We start from the raw sequence: 24,503 nt of genomic DNA on the forward strand, positions 1-24,503 counted from the left end.
AGACAGACCTTGGAGAGGGCTGGCGGAACCCTGAGTCCTACCACTTAGAAAAGGCAGGTAAGGACACTGCAAGCTCACACACACTCAGGCACACATACATACACACGTGTATACACATACTCCCTTTCACCCCCCTTCAAAGTGGAGTTCCACGGGGCTCAGGAGGTGGTCTGATGCTGGGGCCTCAGGGTCCCACAAGGATGGAACCAGGAAGCAAGTGACAGGGAAAGGGGAAAAGGCTGCAAAAACGCAGATATGGAAGGGGAGTGAGTGGTGAGAAAGCAAATAGAGAGATCATGCACACAGGGAGACGTTCTGCTCCATTGGAAATACCAGTCAGAAAAGGAAAACCCAAAGGAAACAGAGGGATTGAGTTAACAGTGACAAAGTCTGGAGAGAAAGACCAGGACACAAACGGAGGGAACCCTCTCAGCCACAGGCAGGTAAACCCTGTGATCTAACTTGTTCTTGGCCTCCCGAGGGCTGGGGAGGCCCCCAGGGAGGCCACCCAGAGCCACTGGGAAGTCAGCTGGGAGATAGGGATACCAGGTCCTCACCTTCTCCAGGGACTTGAGGACACTCTGTCTCTCACGTAGCTTCTGGATGCTCAGGGCTATCTTGTGGCGGGCACCTTTGGTGACATTCTGTGGTAGGGGCAGAAGGGGAGAGGAAGCTGGAATGAGAAGCTGAGGTACTTGGGGTACCCTAACAAGGCCTGAAGAGACACCAGAGGGTTGGGCTGCATGGGTAATGTCAAAATGGTGTTGTCCCCAACACCTCCCTGAGGGTCCCTTGGGGCTTCACCTGAGACTCCAGATGCTGCTCAGTCAGTGTCATCATCTCCTCGTAGCTCATCTGTGAGAAGAGGGCTGCATACTTGTGCAAGCGGAGGCTCTTGAGCCATGAGGGCACATCTGTAGAAAAGGAGAGCAAGAGGTCAGGGGTCTGGACCTTGTGACTACGGCAGAGGAAGGGTCATGGGAGGGAGCAGTGTTTTGTAGTTTTTAATGTTCCATACATGGCGGGACCCCGAGGCCCCAACATCAGCCCACCTTCTCTTGAGCCCCATGGAACTCCACCTTGAAGGCGGGGGTGGAATATGTGTATAGAATGTTACCAGAGGTAACATTGAAAACTGGGAGGAGTGGGGAAAAGCCAAGGGTCCATAAGCCACTTCTTCTTCTGCCCAGTCACACTCTTCTGGGTGGCCTTCCCTCATATCAGGACATCTGACCCTTCTGAGCTGCTTGACTGGATATATATTAGAAGGACCTCACTGATGTCCCTAAAAGTCTTCCTGGAACCTCTGTTCCATCAGCTATTGCTGTGTCAGGCTGGGGTGTCTGAGGACAGGGATTTCTCCCCCATCAGACCAGGGCCTATAGGCATCTCTCTGCAGATGAGAGCCCTAAAGGCAGGGACTCACTCCCCTCAGACCTGACACTGCCTACAGTAGGGTAGAGGGTAATGGGACAGGAAGTTGGAAGCTTCCCTTCTGTCTTCTAAGCTATGCAGAAGCCTCTCTCCAGAGGGTCCTAGAGCTGTCCTCCCCTGTCGTACCTTTCATGCCACTGCCGTCCTCCTGGAACGTGTTCCGGCTGGAGCCCTGCTCCTCCGTCTGCTCGCTGCCAGAGGAGGCCACGCTGCTCTGGGGCGAGAGGGGTGCGTGGTCGGGCGTGGTGAAAGCAGCCCGGGCCCCGAGCTCCTCCGGACTCGGCCACTCACCAGGGGCCTGGGGGCTCGTGGGGATGAGCGACATGGAGCGCTTCAGCGGGCTGGGGTGAATTTGGCAAGGGAGACCTGGCCAGAGGGGGAGAGGCAAGAGGTCAGGTTTGGAGATCTGACCAGGAGATCATGCCCCCCGGTTGGTGCGATGGATGGCAGCTCAGCCCCAGAATCCAACAGTGGGAGGGGACCCTGGGATCAGAGGGGAAACACCTACCAGGTATTGCTCGTTCCCTCATTCCCCACACCCAACCTATCAGCAAGCTCTCAGCCACATCTCTGAATCTTTCCACTTTCTCTTCCAGCACCCGGGTCTGTCACTGGTATCTGTTGCTAGAATTACTGCTACAGCCCCCTTACTGGTTTCTTGCCTTCATTCTTGCCTCCTACAGTTCATTCACCTTGCAGAAGCCATGTTAAATCTGACCAAGTCAGTCCTTATTTCAAATCCCATCTATGACTTCCCTTCACACCGAGGACAAAATTCAAAATCTTCTACAGACCTACAAGGCCCTGTGTGGGACCTGGGCCCTGCTCATCCCCCCCAACTTACCCTTCAGTTCAAGCCTTTTTAGCTTTTGCTTCCCCACCAACCCTCATTTGTTCCTGCAACACTCAAGGTGTCCAACCTCAGGACTTGTGCACTTGCTCTTTCTTCTTGTCCTCTTGATCTTAGCAGTTGGCTCCGTAAAGTCTCATCTCAAGCTAGCAACATCTCTTCCAAGGCCTTCTCTGAGTAGCTGCCCCCCACCAATCTTGGTTACTCTATCATATGACTCTTATTTATCTTCCCTTCAGCACCTGCCACAACCTGAAATAATTTAACCTAGTTATTCGTTTACATGCTTATTAACTGAACACCCCTGCTACGATACAAGACCTGTGACAACAGGGACTTGTCCTGTCTTAAAGATCATTGTATCCTCTGTAATTACAGTAGGGCCTGGCCTGGAGGAGCTGCTTCATTAGCATTTGTAAAATAAATAACAAATGAAATGTATAACGAATTAAATATCTAAAGTGCTTCCTCAACATCCCTGTCATTGGGCCTTACCACCTCCCAAAGATTTGTACTGAGCCAAAATCAGCCACCTATGAAGTCCAGTGACTCAGGGTGAATCCAGGCCTTCTTCCACAAGATTTTCATACTCTCCATCCATCCCATTCCTGAGGTAAGAAAATGGTTCCAAATTGATTTTAACCATCCTCAGGAAAGGGAAGGTTCCCATGAGCTTCCAGACCTTTCTTTGTAACTATTCCTTCTGCCTACCTCACTGCTCTTCTACCCTTACCTGCCAGCCACCTCAGCCTTCACTCCTCATTCAAGTGTTAGCTCTTCTGTGACTCTTTCCTCTGCATTCCCTAAAGCCCCGTGTTACTGCCTCAAGCCTAACATTTACTGCCTCCATCACCAGGCTGCCTGTTGCTGGGCTCATGTATATTAGGGCCACATTCTGAGGGCCTTGAAGGATAGGGTGAAGCTTCTCAATTTCAAGCAGTTGCAGGAATAGCAACCTCACTCAATGATTTCAGCATTGCCAGGGTCAGCTGCAGGTCATGATACACAAGAGCCTTCAGTTTCATAAATGCCTATAGGAGGGCACCCACGGTCCGTTCTAAGGGTGCTGAGGGTACCTCTGAACCTGACACAGGGAATTCAAAAGTATCCAAAGTCATATAAAAAGATAAGAATACAAGGCCAAAACACCTCACCCTGGTGGGTAGGTAAGAACATCAAGGCTCAGGAACAGAAGCACTTTGCCCCAGTTGCCAGAGGGAGTTGGGAGGCAGCAACGGAAGAACCCTAGCTTTGTTTCTGATGGGAAGGCTGGGATTCCTGCCAGTGCTCCACTGAAACTTAACCCAGGAAGGCCAACCAGCCTGGTACAGGCCCCAAACCACCTCCATCTGTGACAGTATCTATGCTCCTAGCCAGCCAGGTAGTCACCTGAAGAGAGAACAGTGTACTGATCCACCCCCTAAGACTAGCCTCCATCTCTGCCTGTGATCTGTGGGGTCCTCTTCTCACAGTTTCTTCCAAGAGTCTGAGTTCCCAGAAAATGGCACCTTTTGGGCCCTATGGAATTCGGTACAGACTTGGTTTTTTGCCTGTCTTGGTGCCTATGGCCTACTCCTCTTCCCTTCTCAGCCAAGGAGGAGGCAGGCCAGGCTGAGAGGGCAGGAAATTATCCTGATTGGAATGATCATGCAGTTCCTGAGGAACCCTGCTTGGCCAGGCACTGGGGTGGAGGCTGGCCACAGCATGAGAGCTATAAAAACAGGAATGCCGGCTGGAGATGCAGGGCCTCACACTCTCCAAGAAACCCTGGTCTGTCTTTGGCAGCACCCCAAACCCACCCTGCCTGCCCTTACAGGCCAATCCTTGCTCCCCACTCAAAAATATTTTAATGGTTTCCTGTTTCCTGAACTGCCTGTAAAAATTTAAAAGCTTCACCCTATCCTTCAAGGCCCCCCAGAATGTGGCCCTCATATACTGCGATCTGGGAGTCAAGACCGACTTGCATTAAAATTCTGGCTCTGCCACCTATTAACTTTATGGTGCTGGGCAAGTCATTTCATCTGCCCCCTCTGTCTCCATTTCTAAGTGATATCCTTGGCACAGGGGGCAGGCATATGGTAAACATGAATGTCTACTACTGCTATGCATCTCTCCATCCTAGCCAGACCTGTCTGTATACTCTAATTTTCCGCCCCTCTGCCTTCATTTCATGCTGTGTCCTCTACCTGGAATGCCCAACTCCTTTCTCTCTTCTGTTCCAACCCCCCTATCTGACACTGTTCCAGGTTAGCGAGTCCTTTAATAGCTGCTGTCCTCATTGGGGAGAAGAAATGTATGGGCACCCTGCCTGGGTAAACTCTCCCCTTGATGATGTCTGAGCATCTATGGGAAGGTCACTTTTAGGTGGAGGAAATGTAGCATAGTAGTTAAAAGTATGAGCGGTAGAGCCAGACTGCCTGGATTTAAATTCTGGCTACACCACCTAAGGCAGGTGACTTTTCTATGACTCAGCCAAAGAATTTATATATGTAAAGTTCTCAGAACAGCTTTTGAAAAAGACTGAATACTCTCAATAATCTTGACTTACTGTTATTAGTATATTTTCCCAATTTGGATCCAGAAACTGATGCTCTGAGACTAACACACTTTGGGTTGCTAGAGGTGCCAGAAATACCCTCCTTTCCCTCACTTTCTCCGATTCTTACCAGCACCTAGGAGGGAGGCAGGTGGCCAGGACATCCATAGGAACCTGAGGAAAGAGGCTCAGGGCACCAAGGATGTGTATCAGGTGCCACAGAGCTGGGCACTAGAGACCCAGGGCTTGTCCCACCTGCTGGCATGGATGACATTTCACTGCCACTCTCTCTTGGCTTGCTTTAACTAGTACCAGCCAGCCAAAGGGGGCCAGCCATGCTGAGGTTAAATCTTGGAAATTGGGCAGCCCAGGTGCTCCGTGGTTTAGCTCCGCCTTCGGCCCAGGGCCTGATCCTGGAGACCTGGGATCGAGTCCCACATCAGGCTCCCTGCATGGAGCCTGCTTCTCCCTCTGCCTGTGTCTCTGCTGCGCACGCATGCGTGCGCTCTCTCTCTCTCATGGAGCCTGCTTCTACCTCTGCCTGTGTCTCTGCTGTGCGCGCTTGCTCTCTCTCTCATTAATAAATAAAAATAAAATCGTAAAAAAAAAAAATAAATAAATCTTGGAAATCTCTCAGCTGGAGTCAGGTAATATCACCTCACCAAGCCTTGGAAATGCCACTCTCTCTCAGCCTGTTCATTTCAACCATTATTTCAAAAGCTCACTAGAACACCTGCTCCTCCTGGCTCACCCTAGCATCTGGGGTGCTTTCCAACACAGCCCTTTCCAGACCACTTAGTTGGGAGGACAGCATAGTGGTCAGGGGGTAGGCTCTGGTGTCAGATTGCTGGGGTCTGAACCTTGGACTGTTCTACTACTTGTTTTGTGTATAACCTTGAATACATGACTTCACAACTTTGAGTCTCCGTATCACCTCTAGAATGGGGCTGAGGATAAAGTTGCGACTAGGATTAAATGAGATCATGTCAGAAAAGTGCTTACAGCACAGTCAATGCTCAACAATGTTACCAACTAATATCTTACAGCGTGAACTACATCTTACATAAACAGGCTTACAAACACAAATTTCTCAGAAATAGTGCTGATAGTTGAAGCCATATACACAAATCCACAATGTCTAAGCTAGAAAGGACCTTAGATTATGGCTATTAACTCAAGGCTTTCAGAGGCCCAGTAGGTATCAGATATGCCCAAAGGAAGGTGATGGGGGTAGAGGCTGGGGCACATGTGCAGGGTTTTAAGGGGGTGGTCAATATTCAACCCCATCTTATTGTTACTACAGGATTACGGCGCTTGAGTTGCCAGGTTTAACTTTTTAAGAGAAACTGAAATCTGGATTTTTAGGGGAAAATCCCTAATTTCTTATGTCATCAAATTTATTTTAAAACATAACAAGAGGGACGCCTGGGTGGCTCAGCAGTTGAGCATCTGCCTTTGGCTCAAGGAGTGATTCTGGTCCAGGGATCAAGTCCCACATTGGGCTCCTTGTGAGGAGCCTGCTTCTCTCTGTTTCTGTGTCTCTCGGGAATAAACACACTTTTAAAATAAATCAATAAATCAAACATAAAGACAAAACCAAAGTTTCACTGAGTTTGGGCTCAACAAAACACGTCTGTAGGTCAGATACGGCTTCCACAAAGCCAGTTTACAACCTCTACACTACCTCATAAAGCTGAGGTCCAGATAGATTTATGTGACTTGCCCAGGGCCAAAGAGCAAGTGGAGAGAGAGCCCAGTTTGACCTTTTCCAAGTAGGCATGACCTCCTGGGATCCCTACTCCCTCACCTGCATTTGCGTTGCTCCCAATACTGTTGATGGCTGGCGGCACTGAGCTGGATGGGTGGAAGGGCACATGTCCATTTTCCCGGGGTGGCTTGTCCTGCCAGCCTGGCCCAGCCTCCCCAGGGCCCAGCTCTGCAGGGCCCCCCCACTCATCTGAGCCTTGGCGTGAGTGGTAGGTGGGCTCAGGCCGGGTGCGGAAGCCACTAGCCAGTCGCTCTTCCAGGTGGCTCAGCCAGAGGGCCAGTGCATTGCGGTCCTCCAGTGTGGTGGCTGGGTGGATGAGGGCATAAGAGAGTAGCTGGCGGCTCTCCTCGATGAAGGCATTGCTCTCGATCGAGTAGGCCAGCACTTTCTGCAGCAGCCTCATGTACTCCGACTTGGCCTCCGTGTTGCCTGGCTGAAGCAGGGGCAGGTGGGACAGCAGGAGGGATACCACTTTCTCTTTGGACTCCTGCTGCCACTGGCTGACGATGGCTGCAGAGGGGACAAAAGGAAATGTCAGGGGAGCCAGGGTGGGGGACTCCACCCAGGAGTGGTGCCTATGGCCTGCCCCCTCAACTCCAATCTCTTCTCCCTTGATGACCCCTTAGCTTGCCCTTCATATTGATGACACCAAATGCACTCACCGTTATTTCCAGAGTAATTTTTCCTGGTTCCACATCACTCCTACTCTCCAACACCTGCTGTGGCTCCCCATTAGCCAAACTTACTACTCTGGAATCTGAGCTCCTCCTGCCATCCCCAGGCCCGCTCTTCTCATTATATTTGCGTTCTTTATCTTCATGTCCTCTATGCACACCCCCTTCACCCTATCAAAAGAGCCTCCTTCCTGACAGCAGATGACCACGGAATATGATGGTTAATAGTTTGGGCTCTGGAATCAAGCACAGTCTGGACCTTCCAACTTATTAGCTAGACCTGGAACCTCACTGAGGAGTGATTTCCTCACCTGAAAAGTTTTGGAGAAAATTACACTACCCAATTCACAGTGTTGCTCTGATAGCCAAAGAGCTAATAAAGAATGTAAAGTGACCATGATTATAAAAAGAATGTATTTACTTACTAACTAACTACTAACTTACTTTACTACTTTTTTTTTTAACTGGTCTCTTTGCCTCCAGATTTTCCCCCTCCAATTGGCTCCCATTCACCAACATGGATTTCTCTTCCTAAACGCATACCAAGATGTCACAATGGCAACCACAACCAAAGGACTTCAGTTCAACAACTCCTAGCCAACAGCACCTTCATTTTTAGGGTACTTCCCACTTCCTAGTCCCCTAGATAAAGATTTAGGATACCCCCACCTTCTCTGGGGCTCTCCCCATGATCACATTCATTCAAGTTTCCACACTCACTCTGAGATCCAAGGCTTGAGCCTGCAACAGTCTTCTTTCTGCCATCCAAATTCTAGATCTTTTAATGGACTGCCTAAATCTGCCCTCATCTGGGAAGCCTCCCTGCTGCTCCATGCCATAGTGATCTGTGATGTCTTTTTTCCATCCCACAGTGTAAGAGCCTAAGTCTCTCTGTAGAGATGAGCCAGGTTGCACCTGCTGATCCAGAAGGGTACTCCCCAAGACTTGGCCACATAAAGGAGGCCTTGGGAAGGAACCCTTACAGGTCTGACTATCCTCCTTGAAAACCTTGTTACCACTTCAATGGAGTGGAGGATGGGAGAAAATGCCGACAAGGCAAAGGAAAGGGACAAAGAATACCAATACTTGAGAAAAGAGATAATGATCAAGGACTGGGACCAACTACATCCTCCACACTAGGCAAGTGAGCTCAGACTCTTAGCCAGGATGACGATTCGCAAATAAGGGTGTTCTGAGAGATGAGCTACTGGGCTATTGGTAAGGTCCTGGGAAGGGGAAAAGGAGCTGGCTCTAACTTGACAGAGCTAGGACCTCAGAGGGGTGAGTGATGAAAAAGAACAGGCAGAGATGTGGCTTATTCCCACCTCGCCCACTTATGTTACTCTGGGCAAATGTGGTAACTTCACTGAGCTTTACTTTCTCTGTCGAGTGTGGGTCAGAATCATTCCTACCTAGCAGAGCTACTAGGAATTAAGTGAGACCATAACACAAAGTCCTCAGCAAATATTAGCTGCCCTATCTAACATCACGGTTATTATATCTTACCGTGGCTCCTTCTTTTCAAATACCCACAGAGATTTTTTTTTTAATATTTTATTTATTTTTATTTATTCTTGAGAGACACAGAGAGGCAGAGATATTAGGCAGAGGGAGAAGCAGGCTCCATGCACGTAGCCCAATGTGGGACTTGATCCCAGGACTCCAGGATCACGCCCTGAGGCAAAGTCAGATGCTCAACCGCTGAGCCACCCAGGCGTCCTACCTACAGAGACTCTAAAGCCACATGCCCACTCCTGGTCCTGGAAATGGAGAGGAACGGACATATGTAGAGAGCCTCAGAATTCTAGGCATCTATAGATTTCCAGTGAGGCCTGATATGGATCCCTGTGCGTCTGACTGTGTCTCGACCCAACTTCCTAAAGGCTTAAGATTCCAAGGGCCACTGGTCTCCTCTTACAGGGAGCCTTGCATGAAACCGTGAGAAATACCTGTTCACACTTTTTTTTTTTTTTTTAAAGATTTTATTTATTCATGAGAGACACAGAGGGAGAGGGAGAGAGAGAGAGGCAGAGACAGGCAGAAGCAGGGTCCATGCAGGAAACCTGATGCGGGACTTGATCCTGGGACTCTGGGATCATGCCCTGAGCCAAAGGCAGATGGCTCAACCGCTGAGCCATCCAGGCATCCGTGTCCCCATCTCTTTCTCTTAATGACCTGTGTGGAAATCTATGGTCTAGAAGTTCACATAAATTTCTAATTCTGCTTAAATCTGTAGCTCTAAGAAAATGAATTACACACAACTCCTAACTCCTGGCCATATAACTTCACATTCTCTTGGCCTGGGACTTTCTGCTCTAAGCTATCTAGAGAAGCTCTGTTCAAGTGCCCATGGATTCATCCATTAATGCAAAGTCATCAATTCCTGTTATGCCCATAGTATTGGCCAAAATAGAACAGTAATATTACACAGTAATAGTAGTAACAGGTAGCATTTATTGAGCATTTACTATATGTCAATATGTCATTGAGCATGACTATATGTCACACTGTGCTAAGAACCTCACCTCAACCCTCTTTTAACATCCCCAACTTATACATGAGGGACTAGACTTCAGGAGGTGGAATCACTTCCCCAAAGCGACAGACCAAGAACTGAACCCAGGTCTGTCAACCTCTGGAAGTGGGGGGAACTTTTACCCACAACATTATACTAGTTCTCCAATGCCAAGTATCTTGTTCTTCACCCCTTCACCGTCCCTGGCTTTCCAGATCTCAAGCAGGACCTGCCACTCAAGGTTAGGAAACCTCATCTCCTCAATCTTCTCTTGAATCAGCTTCCCATGACTACAAGGCTGACTTTTAGGTCATCTCAATATCTAAGGATGTTTCCAAGGTAGGACAGGCCTTCCTGACATCAGGAAGCCTTCACCTTTCCCACCCTCCTACCTCCATCTGGCACTCAATCACAAAGGAACGAACATCCTGGTACCCCATTTTCCTGACTTAATCCCAGAGTTTTTTTGCTCTTGATGAGAAGGAAGAAGAAATACAGTGATGAAGATTAGGGACAGAAAGTCAAAGACTTGCATCTGAGCTGCGTTATACAGTTGCCTGGGCAATATGCTTCCTCCTCTGCAAAAGGGGGATTAGAGGGCTGAGAGGATTTAGGGAGACAATGCACGTAAAGCACCTGACAGTCTGCCCACAGTAAGCACTTACTATGTGACTCAGTGATTGGTGTTTTTCTCCTTTCTCCAGCAGTCAGCCTACCCCCTACCAGCCCTACCCTGATGTTCTCAATTGCTGTTGTTTAGGCCTTAAAGGGTAGCCAGAGGCATCTGGGACAGAGAGAAGCCTTGTCTAGTCCCTCCCCCACCCCAGAATACTGCCAGGACCCCAGGGCTACAGGACACAGCTTCTCCTCTGGTACTGCCAGGGGACGTGACAGAACAGCCCCAAGGGTTGGGCTCAATGAAGGACCTTGTTCTACTATGGAGAAAGGAGAGAGTGGTTTTGGACGACTGGAGGCTGACCCTGGGGAAATGTGTGTTCATGTGTCTGTGCAGCGGTGCGGTGGGGAGGGCGGGCCTCCCATGACTGGGAAGCATCAGTGAGCACTGGAACTGGTCCAAGGAATTTGCGCAGCCTCAGGCCCCTTGGGGTGAGCCCAGCTGGGGCTGCAGATGACGGGTGGGGATGAAACTTTGTTTCCTGCTCAGATCAGTAAAGTCTGGCCCAGAGTTGAGGCACAGCAGGGGCCCAATGAATACCTGCACAATTGAACCCAGATGGTCTCCTGGAAAGTAGTGGTATCTATATGTGTATAATGTGCCCTCTCGAGGATCCCCTGACCTCAGGTAACCCTGTCTCATGTCCTAGCAGAGTATACACAGTAAGAGCACAGGTTCAAAAGGGAAACTTGCCTGGATTCAAAATCTACCTCTGCTTCTATGACCTAGCTCAACATAACTGTTGACCAGTCCTTTAACTTCTCTGAACCGGGTCTCTTCTGTATAGCAAGGGTAGTAAAAACCCTATGTCACAGGGTTGTTGTAAAGATTCAATGGGACAGTTGTACAAAGCACCTGACATGTGTTAAGTACTTCATGCATTTTAACTATTAGTGCCATTGCTTCTGGTTGAAGATCTAGAGCCCACATTGTTTTGGGGCTGTGGGGAGCAGTTAACATAGAAGGGCACATCTGGGACTCCCCCTTAAGATTCCCAACAGGGGTGGGGATTTTCATGCAGTTATTTACCAAAAACAGACATGTCTCTGGTTCCTTTGAGCTAGAGGCACAATAAGCAATGATGAAATGCTGGAGGTGGGCGGATGGGGGAGGGGGCTGGGGAATGCCATGATGCCAATGGCTGCTTCTCCCCAAGCTGCAAACCTGGATTCTGCAGGCATGGAGAGGACCAGAGAGACTGTCCATGATTACCCTCCTTAGCCAGGTGACCAGAGAGAAGTACGTCATGACCCTGGGTCCTGGAAAATCATAGGAGCCAAATATATCTTGGAGACTGCCATAAGAGCAAATCCATTTTTATGTGCTGGGCTGTTGCAACAATCGTGGCAGCCTCAGGCACTCGTCACAGGGGCTGGGGTTTGGCTGCAAACACGCCCTTCTCTACCTCACCCCAGCTCGCACAAACAAGGGGGAGGGCCAGGGGGCTCACATTTTTGTTTGATGAACTGTGTTAGTAGAGCTTGAAAGGGGAGGGTGGAGACATGAGAGCTGAGCTCTGGTGACTCATTCAGCCTCGGCCCCCTCCTGACCTCAGTTTCCCCACCCAGATTCAGTGAGCCAGAGAGGGAGGAGTTTAAACCTGCTGGATACAGGGACTCTGACTCAGAGGACAGGAGGAGGAAAGAAATGCAGGAAATGTGGCCCAGGAAGCTGAAGGAACAGGGAGGGAAGGGGATTTCAGCTTCCCTGGCTCTACCCTTTTGGTCCAAGTCAGCATAGGGGGAAAGAAGGAGCCAGGATTACTGTTATAGATCCAAACAGGCAGGGAACATAGCACTGGAAAGGGAATAGGGAAGACAGCAAAAGGAAAGCTGAAGTCTCTCTTTCCCTGTTCCAGAGACCCGTAGGGTACTGTTTTTCTCTTCCTGGGTATTGTTTCAGATTCTGCTTCCATGAAACCAATACTGGCTGCCTGAGCTGGGGGACTTCCCTAAATCCTTCCAGTTGCTTAAGAGGAAAGAATAGCCCAGACCAGATCCCCCTTCCACAGCCCCAACTCCCCACTCCCAGTAGGCTGCATACCCTCACCAGCTTCCCAGGCCCACCCAGAATCAGTATCAGTGTTAAGACAAGTGGTTCTCTACTGGATGCACACAAGAGCCAACTAGAGAGCTTAAAAAATATCAGACTTGCTGGGGATAAGACCCAGGCCTCAGATTATTTTTATAAAGTCCTTAAGTGATTCTGACATGAAGCCTGGGTTGGGACCCACTTGCCTAGATCAAGCCCTCTGCACTCCCTGACCTTCCTGAGGAGAAAGAAGGGCAGTGGGCAGCTCTGACCCAAGTGTGGACCCAGGGTCCCCGTGGGAGAACTGAAGGAAATGGCAGGGCTGAGTGGTTGGGACACAGAGTACAAACCCAGAAAATAGCAGAGGATCTGCCTCACTGTTCAGCCACCCTGGTCTGAAGGAATCTAAAAAGCTAGAGTTTTAGATCCTATAAGAGGCAACTCTTCCCTGGGGATTGGTGTACCAACTGAATTCAGGATTTGATCTGTGGAGTAAGTGTACATCTTGGTGGTGGTGGGGGGAACAGATTCTCTGAGATGTCCATCTCCTAAAATATTAAGAACTATTTTTTTAGAAGAATGTACTGGGCTCCAAAACAAGTAATATACTTGGCTATGGCTCTACCTTCTTTGGTGTGTCATTTCAGAACCCAAGAGGCGCTTGGAGAGTATCTAGAACCCTCTCACTCTTCAGATATGGATCCTCAGGCTCAAGTGGGGTGGAGCAGGTCCAACACACGAGAGGTGTTAGTGGCAGAGATGGATCTAGAACTCTGGATGTCCTGATTCTTATTCTTAAGTCCCATGCCAAATGAATCATCCAGCAGGATATCAACTCTCAAACTGCCTAGTCAGCAGAACCTAGGTTTGTGTTCCCAGGCCCATCCCCTCAGGATTCTGACTTGGGTCTGGCTGGTGGTAGGGAAGGGACTGGATTTTAACAGTCACTACCCCCCAGATGAGGTGGATGGTGATGCAAGTTTGGGAAACAAGGGAATGGGAAGGCCATGATGAACAAAGGAAGAGGAAAAAGTCAGAGGGTGCATAGTTTTTCCCACAAGGCAGGCCTCTAGGCCTTGGAAGTAGCTTCCTCCTTCACAAATAAGGCAAGGAGGCTGTTCTACTTGCTGGTGGGACCAAGGCAGGTGACACAGGGCTCCTTGGTCTTGGAGCCCCCCTGTCTATTATGAAAGAGGCATTCAAGGCTCTATAGAATTTACCTCTGTGATCACTTCTCTCTCCAGGCATGCTCTGTTCTACTCCTGGCATGCTACTTGCCGACTCTAATATGCACCATCATCCTCCTTTCGCTTCTCTCATTCTAAGTTTTCCCTACCTCTCCATCTAAGTACCAGCTTGTAATATTCTCACCATCTGACATGGAGCTATGGCTGAAAACCTTACTTCATATTTTCATTCACCAGTGAATTTATTCCTTATCAATTCTCAACCCTAGCGAGGCATTACTCCCCAAATCCCAAAGCAAACTACCTGGGTTGGGCCTCAGTTCTTGGTATAAAGTGTACCATGTCTTTCAAGGCAATGTGATAAAAGAGAATATTTATTTATTTTTAAAGAGAGTTTGTTTGTTTGAGGAAGGGGGCGCACATACACCCTTGTGCGCAGGTGAGCAGGGGGAGGAGCAGACTCTGTGCTGAGCATAGAGCCCAACATGGGGCTCAATCTCACCACCCTGACATCATAACCGGGGTTGAAATCCAGTCAGAGGCTTAATTGACTGAGCCACCTAAGTGTCTCTAAGGAGTATTTTAAACGCATATCACTTCGAACTAGCAGTTCCACAGAATTCTAGGAATTTCTCCTAGAGATGCTTAAAGAGTACTGATTACAGCACTGTTTGTAAGAGCAAGACCAAACATACCATATGGTAGAGCTTACTGATCAAGAGTAAGAGCTCTAAAGTCAAATTCCAGTTCCACCTCTGACCAGTTGTATGACCCAGGCAAGTCACTAAACCTCTCCAGAACTCAGTCTCATCAATGAAATGAAAGAACAATAAGACCTACCTTACAGAGCTGTTGTGAGGGTCAAATGAGTAATAAAGATAAAACTTTGCTGGATACCCAGGTAGGGCTCCATAAATATTACCTATTCTAGCTTTAATGCAGCCACTAACAATGAAATATACATACACATATACATCCTGAATATGAAATCTTCAACTTACATTAAGTGAAATTGATTAGTATGCACAGTGTTCTGCTCTATGTATTAAAATGACCAAAACAATGAAGCAGCTGAAGGGAGAATATGTGTGTACTTAAACACATACAGATTATCTCACAAAACATACACAAGCTGGCAATATGGAAGTATGGAAGGGAGGAGACCTTGCTTTTTACCTTTCATACAGTTGGATTTTACAAGTCTTGAAAATAAACACTAAAATTAAACATGCTCTAATAAAAAAAACAGAATAAACACTACTGGTGGTTCTGATATACAGACGAAATTGGCACCCAGTACACATGCAACTGCTAGCTCAGGATGGGGTGGTTAAGGATGTATGCCAAAGCTGTGTAAGACAATGGCCTGCTCCAAAGGAGTTCTACTTTGGGGGCAGAGCCATATCACAACCAAGAGCTCTTGCTCTTGATGCTAGAGAGCAGAGAGGTGTCTTCCCTGGCGGGGAGTGAGGGGGAATGTGAAGTTGCTGAGCTCTGAGCCTTCCACAGCCTTGCTAGGTTCTTGCTTTCACCGTCCTCTAGTGAGGGACTTAAACTAATGTGACTCCTGGCCCAAGGAGCCATATCATCCTATAACTATGATGCTTCAGTGACTTATACATAAAAATTCAGAGAAATATAGGTGACTGTTACGAAAGGCAGATGGACCTGGGGAGATAAGGGAAGCCAGGCAACTCTGTGGCTCCCCAGTCCCAATCTTAGCAGCCCACGTGGATTTCCTCACCTATAAAATGGGGATAACAACATTTCATGGGGTTGTTGTGAGGACTAAATCAGTTACTGACAACAAAAATTTACATTTTTGAGCGTTTACTATATGACAGGTACTCTTCTCAGAGCTCACAACTACCCTAGAAGGTAAGCATAGTTAATGTATTGATTTTAAAGATGAAGAAACCAAGGCTCAGAAAGATTATTTCATTATATCACAAAAGACAGAACTGGGATTTAAACAGTCTAACTCTAGAGCCACCAAAGACTACTTTCAAAGTTAAAATACAAGTAAAGCCAGTACTTGGCTTGTTTTAAGGGCTCAATATGAACTATTATCATGGGGAAGAAGGTGGGAAGGATTTGGATGCCCTGACACAGAGCCCCTGGGTCCCCTTCTGGTAGCTTTCAGGTACACGTGACTTGCCTTCTTTGGCCTCCAGTTCTCTCACCCATCGCTGAGGTCAAGAACTCTTCAACCAGCCCTGTGGAGGCCTAGACACCAGAATGGCTTCAGCAGTGTCCCCTGAGAGGGTTCTCTGGCCTGACTCTTGTCTATGACTGGGTCTCTTGGGACAGATGGTTCTAGAGAAGCCTAGCTCAGCCATCCCAACACCAACCTCAGTACCTCTCTACTGAGTGCTTACGGAACAGATATGGATTATATCTAAATTCAAAACTCTCTTGAAGCTATTTATGCCTTAAGTCCAACTTACCTTTGGGAGTAAAGTTTTAGAAGAATTCTAAAATACATAAATACATGTACATACATACATTTTGGAAGAATTCTAAAATTTCCTCCTAGCTCTGGTGTCTTACAGCTTGAGAAATGAATCATTTGCTCAGCTTCCAACCCCCTTCCATAGGTAATGACTTTAGTCTCCTCCTCTGTCACATAGATAGGCTACCCTATAGAATTTTTCCTCTGCTATGGGTTGTTTCCAGTTCATACTGACCTCCCCAATAACCCACCATTCCACATTTCTCAGCACCATTGTGGGGGTGGGCCTCCTCAGCCCTCTGACATCTGCTCATTCCAGGTCTCCCTTTCACTGTGCTTGTCTCTAGGGGTGGAGACTCACCAGCACTGTTGGCCTCCGACTCCAGCAGGTGGATGTCATTGCAGTCCGCCAGTGAGTGCTCCAGGCAGAGCTGCAGGAAGCGGGCCTGGGTGCGAGTAACCCGCTTCAGAAGTGACAGCAGGGCCACTGTCTGCTCACACTCATTCCAGCCCTTGAACCAGCCAGCGAGGATGCCCACCTGGTCTCGGAACATCATGGTGCCGGGCCTAGGGCCAGGGTGGGGGGGACGGCGGTGGCGAGGGCCAGCGCCGTCACATGGTCTCGGCTCGGGGCTCCTGTTACCTCTCCCCTGAGGGCCAGGGCTTGAGGATGTTCCCTGGCGTGTTGGCAACGGGCAGTGGGGGGAGGAGGAAACCTGCTCACATCGGGGGAGGTCTTGGTCCAGCCACACCTCTCCAGGCTCCTAGAAAAGGAAGCAAGGGGGTCAGACAGAATGAAAAGGCTGGAGCTGGCCTGGTTAGTGTGGGTTGAGGTGATAAGGAGGCTTCTCTCAGAGTATCTGCTCTGCTGAGCCCCTGGGGAAAAAGATGAAGCCACTACCAGATACTAAACTCATTTTCCTTCTAGTCTCCAGATCCAGAGAAAAGGCTTGATTAGGACTCAGAGAGACTAAGAAGATGCTGCTCAGAGGGCCTGGCTATTATAGGGCTAAAGGAAGCAGACGAAGTTGGTAGGATTTTCCAGAAATGGGAAACAGAAGAGACTGTACATTATAGAAAAAGATCTGAGTTAATGGAGACCTGGTCCCAGGTGACATGTGACCTCCAGCACATGCCTTGACCGTACTGATCTCTGGCCACCCGTTCTGAGAGTGGAAAAGAGTGACTGCTCACCTGCTAAGAGGACACCATAGAGTTTATATTATTTCAATCTAAGACTCACAAAGCTAAGATGTAAGTGGATGATGGGGTGGTAACTCCAGTGGAGATCAAGAGTATGCAAATAGCTAACTGATCAGTAACTTCCTCAGTGCCCAAAGGTAAGGACATGCACAAAAGCTTTTTCAAAGATCTTCAACAGGCTGGGGGAATCTCACCTCCTTTCACTCTGGAAAAGGTGCAGCTGTGCTCTCTAAGATCTCACTCTTCTCTGCTCTGAGGTGAGTCTCCCCAGACCTCTTCTTCATTCCCCTGAAGGCTACTCCTGGCCCAAGCCCCCTGGGTTAGGAGGTCCCCTTGGCTTCCAAAGATGCCAGACTGTCAGCCAGGCTCCTAACAGCACAGAGGATGCCAACCTGAGAAGGGTCACATCCAAAGTAAAAAAACTCCCAAGTAGTGTCCAAATTCCTCTCTTAAGACAGGAACTATACAGGAGTTGTGTTAACTGGGCAGACAACAGACCTATTCTTTAGTTGACTGATTTCTGGACACTACTCTGAAGCCTTTTTCTAAGCGTCTTGAGCTCCAGGTCTCCACTCACATTTCCCTGTCTCTCTTGCAACCAGTGCCTTGGCTCTATCCCCAAACCACATTTGGCTCCATCTCCCTCTGGCTGTCAAAGGACTGAGAACTCCACACAAAGACCCACTGAACCTGCTGGGTTCAGGTCTTAGGGAACTACTACCATCTCCCTGAACTTCCATGCTCTTGCTGAAGAGGGCTGTTTGGTGTATCTGATGATGCATGTGACTTACCTGGCAGATCTCTGTGGGATACTTAAACAGGGCAAACTTTTTTTTAAAGTTTATTTTCATTAATCCTTACACCCAACACAGGGCTTGAACTCATGACCCTGAGATCAAGATTTGTACACTCTTCCAGATAGTTGAGCCAGCCAGATGCCCCCAAAAATATTTTTATTTTTTTTTTGAAGATTTTATTTATTTATTCATGAAAGACACACACAGAGAGGCAGAAACATAAGCAGAGAGAGAAGCAAGCTTCCTGCAAGGGAGCCTGATGTGGGACTCGATTCTAGGACTCCAGGATCATGACCTGAGCCAAAGGCAGATGCTCAACCACTGAGCCACCCAGGCGCCTCCCCTCAAAAAAAAAAAAAAAAAAAAAAATTTTTTTTTTTTCCAAAAATTTTTTAAAAGGAAATCAAATGTTGCCTCCTGGCTTAAATCCTCCAATGACTTCCCATTGCACTTAAATAAAACCTAAACTAAACCTGAATGTATCTTGACCTACAGGGCCTTGCAAGACTCCTGTGCCCCCTCCAACCTCATCTTGTTCCAAGTTTTCTTTTTCACTGGGGGAATTCTCTTCCCCCAGATCTACTTATGGTTGGCCCCTACTTGTCACTCAGGTCTCAGCTAAATGTTATTTCCTCTGAGAGAGCTTCCCTGATCATCCAATCTAAGGAATGTCACACTAATGATATTTGTTCTATATAATTCGACACCCTCAGGTCTCATCTTATTTATGTTTGTTGTTTCTCCTTCCATCAAAAAGCAAGCTATATGGTCACCCAGTGCCAGAACAGTGACTGGCACATAGATGATGCTCAACATGTATCTGTTGAAACAATGAATAAAGGTGAAGAGCATGGAAGCCACACTTGGGATTTCTACAGCCTCAAGGTGAGAAGAAGATAGGAGGAATGGCCCACAGGATGATAAACAGATTTAGAAACCTTGTCCTAAGAGAAAAATTTGAAGGCACTGAGGAAATTTCCCCAGGGGAAGAGAAAACTCAGAAGGAATGACATAACTGACTTTGAATATGAAAGGGTAGCACACAGAAGAGGAATTAGATTTGTTTTTTTTTTTTTTTTACTCCAGAGGAGAACAAGGGAATAAGTGAGAGGTGACATGGGAGATATTGAGAGTCAAGAAAATTCAGTTCTAGTCTTGCTCCACACACTGATTCACTTTAATCTTTGAGCTACTCTGCTTCCCTTCTCTGTAATATGTAAGATAAGGAGTTAGACAGGATCAGACACAACAAATGGGTTTTACCTCACAGGCTAACTCCAAACGATTGGTAGTGGCTGCTTGCGGCATTGTGGTGAGAAGGATCCTCAAGAAATGAAGGAATAGGAATACTCATCAAAGGGCAATGATTGGGAACCCTGGGTGGCGCAGTGGTTTAGCGCCTGCCTTTGGCCCAGGGCGCAATCCTGGAGACCCGGGATCAAATCCCACGTCGGGCTCCCGGTGCATGGAGCCTGCTTCTCCCTCTCCCTATGTCTCTGCCTCTCTCTCTCTCTCTCTCTCTCTCTGTATGACTATCATAAATAAATAAAAATTTTAAAAAATTTTTAAAAAAGGGCAATGATTAATAAATTGGGGGCACGTTTCACACAATGGGATATTGTATAGCTATTAAAAACATGCTTGATCCTGATAGCAGAATATATAAAACATAACAGAACTATACATAGTGTTTGATATTTTGTAGCATTTTGCTAGTTGTAAGTAAACACATATTATTTTTATAATTTTTAAAGAATTTTATTAAAAAAAGTTTTAAGGTTGCATTCTACTTTCTGGCTCAGTGAGAAAGAACACTGTGATTGATTATCAATGTTTGTCCTGGATGCAGGATGGATGAGTGGTAGTTCACATGCCTGAAAAAATCAGTTTCCCTTCCCAGCTCCAGCATTTTGTGGCTTTCAGCCCCAAGGAGACAGCAGCTGCCTCAACATAAGGAAGAATTTTAAAATAATATAGCTGTCCAAGAATGGAACTGGCTGCCATGTGAGGAGGTAATAAGCTCCCTGGCTGCTGGAAGTGGTCAAGTGGAGGCTAGATGAACATCCCTTGGGAGTGGGAGGGATTCCTTCACTGGGTGGCAACTCATAAGATAGAAGGACATGTTACTATTTCAGAGAGAACATTTGTGACGAGAGGTTTGATATGCCAACAGCATTTACGGCAAAAAGATGACCAAATCCACAAACAGACCAAAGTTGTGCACTCATTCCCATAAACTTTTACTGGGTTGTTACTCTTCCTAAGCAACAACTCTGTGCCCCCCAAATAAGCTGCTGACTAGCTTCTTTGCCAAACCAAACGCTATAGGCAAAGCTGTGGGACAGAGCAGGGTCCCCAACATGACACTTGATAAAAGTCAGGTTTTTAATAAAGCAGGCTGATGAGAACTATGGGGAGTTGAAAAGCACATACATTGTCTGAAGAGGGAAGTTACTTATTTTAGCTGTAATCAGCTGCTGCCATGTGGGAATGTGGGTCCAGTATTGTTAGGGTTTAGATTTTTTTTTTTTTAAAGAAGAACCAGAATTTGGATTTTTAAATAAAATCCCCCTATTTTTATTTTTTATTTTTCCCCTATTTTTATTTTTATTAAAGATTTTATTTATTCATTCATGAGAGAGAGAGAGGAGAGAGAAAAAGAGAGAGAGAGAGAGAGAGAGAGAAGCAGGCAGAGACACAGGAAGAGGGAGAATCAGGCTCCATGCAGGGAGCCTGATGCGGGACTCAATCCCAGGACTCCAGGATCACACCCTGGGCCAAAGACAGGCGCTAAACCGCTGAGCACCCAGGGATCCCCTAAAATTCCCCTATTTTTAAACATTGGAAACAAATTTATGTGAAAACAGCAACAACGAACCACTATAAGGAATAAACAAAGCCTGTGGTCTACCATCCTTGGACCAGATGGACACAAACTGGGAAAAGACAAGAAGCCTGCTAACTATCCTTTCCTCAGGCCTCTGGCTTAGATCTTCAAGCCCCTCAAAACATGACTGGCAGAGAGGATTTAATGCCCAACAGTAGCTCTGACAATCCTCAGTAAATACTGGGGGCTTTAGAGAAAGTCACTTTTAGGACAGGAGAAGGATGCTGGGTGTTTGGTCTGGATGATGACGGGAGAGGAGGGCTGTAAATGGCCTTCTTCCATCGAAGAGCCCAAGGTCCTCAGCTACCTCCTGTTCTGGGTGCTTGGCAGCAATGAGAAGGGAAGACCTGGGTTCGTGATGGGCCAAAAGAGGCATCAGCACTGTCTATTCCAAGGGACTTTAGTGGATTCTGGTGGATCTGCTTGCCAAACATCCACTCCTATCTTCTGGTACCATTGGAAAATTAACTGTCTTCCTTGGCTCCAGGAGTAGACACAGAAAATCTACTGGCTAAGGAAAGTCTTCACTGGATTCCTGCTGGAACTACTGGGGAAAGTAAGTTTTTCATTAGGATTGCTCGGATTATGCAACATCTGATGTTATTGGCTGCCACTTCTGCCACCTCACAGTGAGAGCCTGTCTCAGAATGAAGCTAACACAGATAAAAGCAGAGTCAAGAGATGAAAGGACAAAGAGGGAGATCTATTCACATCTGAAGACCTGGATCAAATCCAGCTAGCTTGAAGTCTCCTTACCCAACTTCTCAGTTATATGGACCAATAAATTCCTTTTTGGCTGAGGCTAATCTGAGTTGTGTTTCTATCACTTGAATTGGAAAAGCCGTGATTGCTCCCATACAAAAACAGAATTCACCACTGCTCTGGTCTCCCTGCCTTTGAGGAAAGACAGTAGAGGGGAACCCCAATGGCAAAAACTTCTCAAACAGTCCAACATTACTGCTGCCATATTTGGTCTCTAAGGGATCAAGTAACCTTCTTTGGAACCAACCCTGGAGGGCAGGAAATGAAGCCAAAACTGGCTAAGAGGTTCGAGGAAAAACTGCTCACTAGGCTCCCTTCCTTAGCTTCAAACAGCAAGAAGCGGCCCACAGATATGAGATGTCTTGGCAAGTCAGTTCTTCTCATTCAGAAACCAAGCTGTGGAGTCAGGTGTGGCTGAAACCTGGGCTCTCCCGGTGATACTTACTTGCTGTGTTGACCTTCCGGAAGTAACTCAGTTTCCTCCTCAGTGAAGCTTGTTGTAAAAATAAAATGAAACAATGTATATAAAAATACCTACCATGATGCTTAGCATGCCTTCCTAAATCACCTATCTTGTCATGTTCTAGACCCCATGTGAATATTATCATCATTTTACAGATGGAGAAACCGAGACACAGAAAAGGTCAAGTCACTTGTCTTGACTTGTCTAAGACTACACAGAGCTGAGATTTTCAAGGCCAGACAATTTGGCTTTAGAACTCTTGCTTGTTCCTAAGAATGTTACAGCTTCCTCTAAGTTCCCTTCCACTGCCTAGAAAAGTTGGGCAAAAGGTACACCCTTTAATGTCAGTAACTCTGGATAAATAAGGGGGTCCTATCAGCCTTCCTACCCATTCCCAACCTTTCTACAGCACCCACCTAAGCCTTTGAGGAACTCCTACTTCATGAACAACAGAACAGGCTAGTTACCTAAGGTTAATTCACTATCCTGACCTAAGAACAGGAGAATGTCAGATGCCAAGGGAGCTCAACTTCTCTTTTGTAAAGACCGACTATTATTTTCAGAAACTCCTGAAATATGTACACAAAATATGCATACTATTGCCTCAGCCAAGAATGAGGCTTTTGTATGAATAGTCCTGGGGAACGGAGAGAGAGGAGGGAAGCCAGGCAGGGCCTCCTGGAGGATAAGCCCAGCCTGGGAAGCTGTGGGAAACCCTGGACTAGAAAGGAAGCTGGTATCCCTTGCCCCATATATTACTCTCTTTCACTCATTCCACACTTAAATGTGTTGACTCTTCCTCATTAAAACCCCATCTTTAACTCTTTCCTTTCTCTATATTTGCATGCTTTCACTTGATAATGGAATCAGCTCCCACAGATTCAACTATCACCTTTCTGTGGACAACTCAGATTTTTTTAAAGATTTTATTTATTTTTTTCATGAGAGACACAGAGAGGGGGAGGAGGGGCAGAGATACAGGTAGAGGGAGAAGCAGGCTCCAAGCAGGGAGCCCTACATGGGACTGGATCCTGGATCTCCAGGATCAGGCCCTGGGCTGAAGGTGGCGCTAAACTGCTGAGCCACCCAGGCTGCCCTAACTCAGAATTTTTTTTTTTTTTTAAGATTTTATTTATTTATTCATAGAGACACACACACAGAGAGAGAGAGAGAGAGAGAGAGAGAGGCAGAGACACAGGCAGAGGGAGAAGCAGGCTCCATGCAGGGAACCCGATGTGGGACTCGATCCCGGGTCTCCAGGATCACACCTCGGGCTGCAGGCAGGGCTAAACCGCTGCACCACGGGGGCTGCCCCTAACTCAGAATTTCTTAAATCTTGGTCCCCTTCCTCTTCCATAAGATCTGTTCATCTGGTCTTGATAATTCTTTTTTTCTTAATGTTGGCTAAACATGCCCTCCTTTTTGTCTTCCAAAACTCAAGTGGCTCTGGGACCAGACTGTCTGGGTTGGAAACAGAATCCTACTACTTACTACCTGTGTAACTTTGGGCAAGAGATTTCACCTTGCTGTGTGTTTTCTCATCCATAAAATAGGTTTAATAATAGTACCTAATCTCATAGAGTTGTTAGCTATTATCATCCTGGCTTTCTCTCTCTTTCTCTAATCCCATCATTAATTAAGTCCTGTTTTCTCTATTACCCAAAATACTTCTATTTCTCTCATTTTTTACTGCCACCACCATATTCAAGCTACCATCCTTTTCCACCTGGACCAATGTAATGCCCCCTTATCTACCTCCTGCTTCCGTTCTCACCCCTGTTTTCCTTGCAGAAACCAGTGAACATTCTTTAAAAAAAAAAAAAAAAAAAATCAGATGATGTCACTGTCTTGCTTTAAAAACCCTCTAATAGCTTCCCAAGTTTCTCAAATGAAACCGTAAACTCCTTACCATGGCTCACAAGGCCCTACATGATCTAGCCTCTGTCAACCTCTCTAATCCCTTGCCCCCTCTCCCTCACACTGGTTTCCTTGTTGTTACTTGAACACATCTCAGGGCTTTTGTCCTTGTTGACCTTTCTATCTGAAATATTCTTCCCCAGATCATCATATGGTTGGTTCCCTCTCATCAATCAGATCTGGGTTCATATGTACCCCAATCATCCTAATCTCCCCAGTAGGAGTTTTTGGCTTGATACCATCGAAAGGTATTTCTTCAAAGGCTGCAGCTCTTCCAGAAATGCCTAGATTGTAAGATCCATGAGGGAAGGAAAGACTGTGGCTGTGTTATTCACTGCTACATTTTCAGTT

The 24,503-nt window shown here is 47.1% G+C and overlaps 1 protein-coding gene across 4 annotated transcripts in view; it reads right to left on the minus strand.

Annotated features, from left to right (window-relative positions):
- Nucleotides 1–24,503, minus strand: part of SAMD4B (sterile alpha motif domain containing 4B) — a 42,971-nt gene that overhangs the window by 12,390 nt on the left and 6,078 nt on the right. For all 4 annotated transcript variants that reach the window (XM_025425037.3, XM_035703111.2, XM_049109636.1 and 1 more), the window contains 5 exons: nt 16,485–16,887; nt 6,628–7,098; nt 1,561–1,800; nt 805–914; nt 558–644 (listed from right to left, as the gene is read on the minus strand). In XM_025425037.3, coding sequence (XP_025280822.1) covers nt 558–644; nt 805–914; nt 1,561–1,800; nt 6,628–7,098; nt 16,485–16,680 — 1,104 coding nt within the window. In that variant the 5' untranslated portion in view covers nt 16,681–16,887. Of the gene's footprint in view, nt 1–557; nt 645–804; nt 915–1,560; nt 1,801–6,627; nt 7,099–16,484; nt 16,888–24,503 lie in introns of those variants that run through there.

This window comes from Canis lupus, chromosome 1 (genome assembly GCF_003254725.2).
Source record: "Canis lupus dingo isolate Sandy chromosome 1, ASM325472v2, whole genome shotgun sequence".
NCBI lineage: Eukaryota > Metazoa > Chordata > Mammalia > Carnivora > Canidae > Canis > Canis lupus.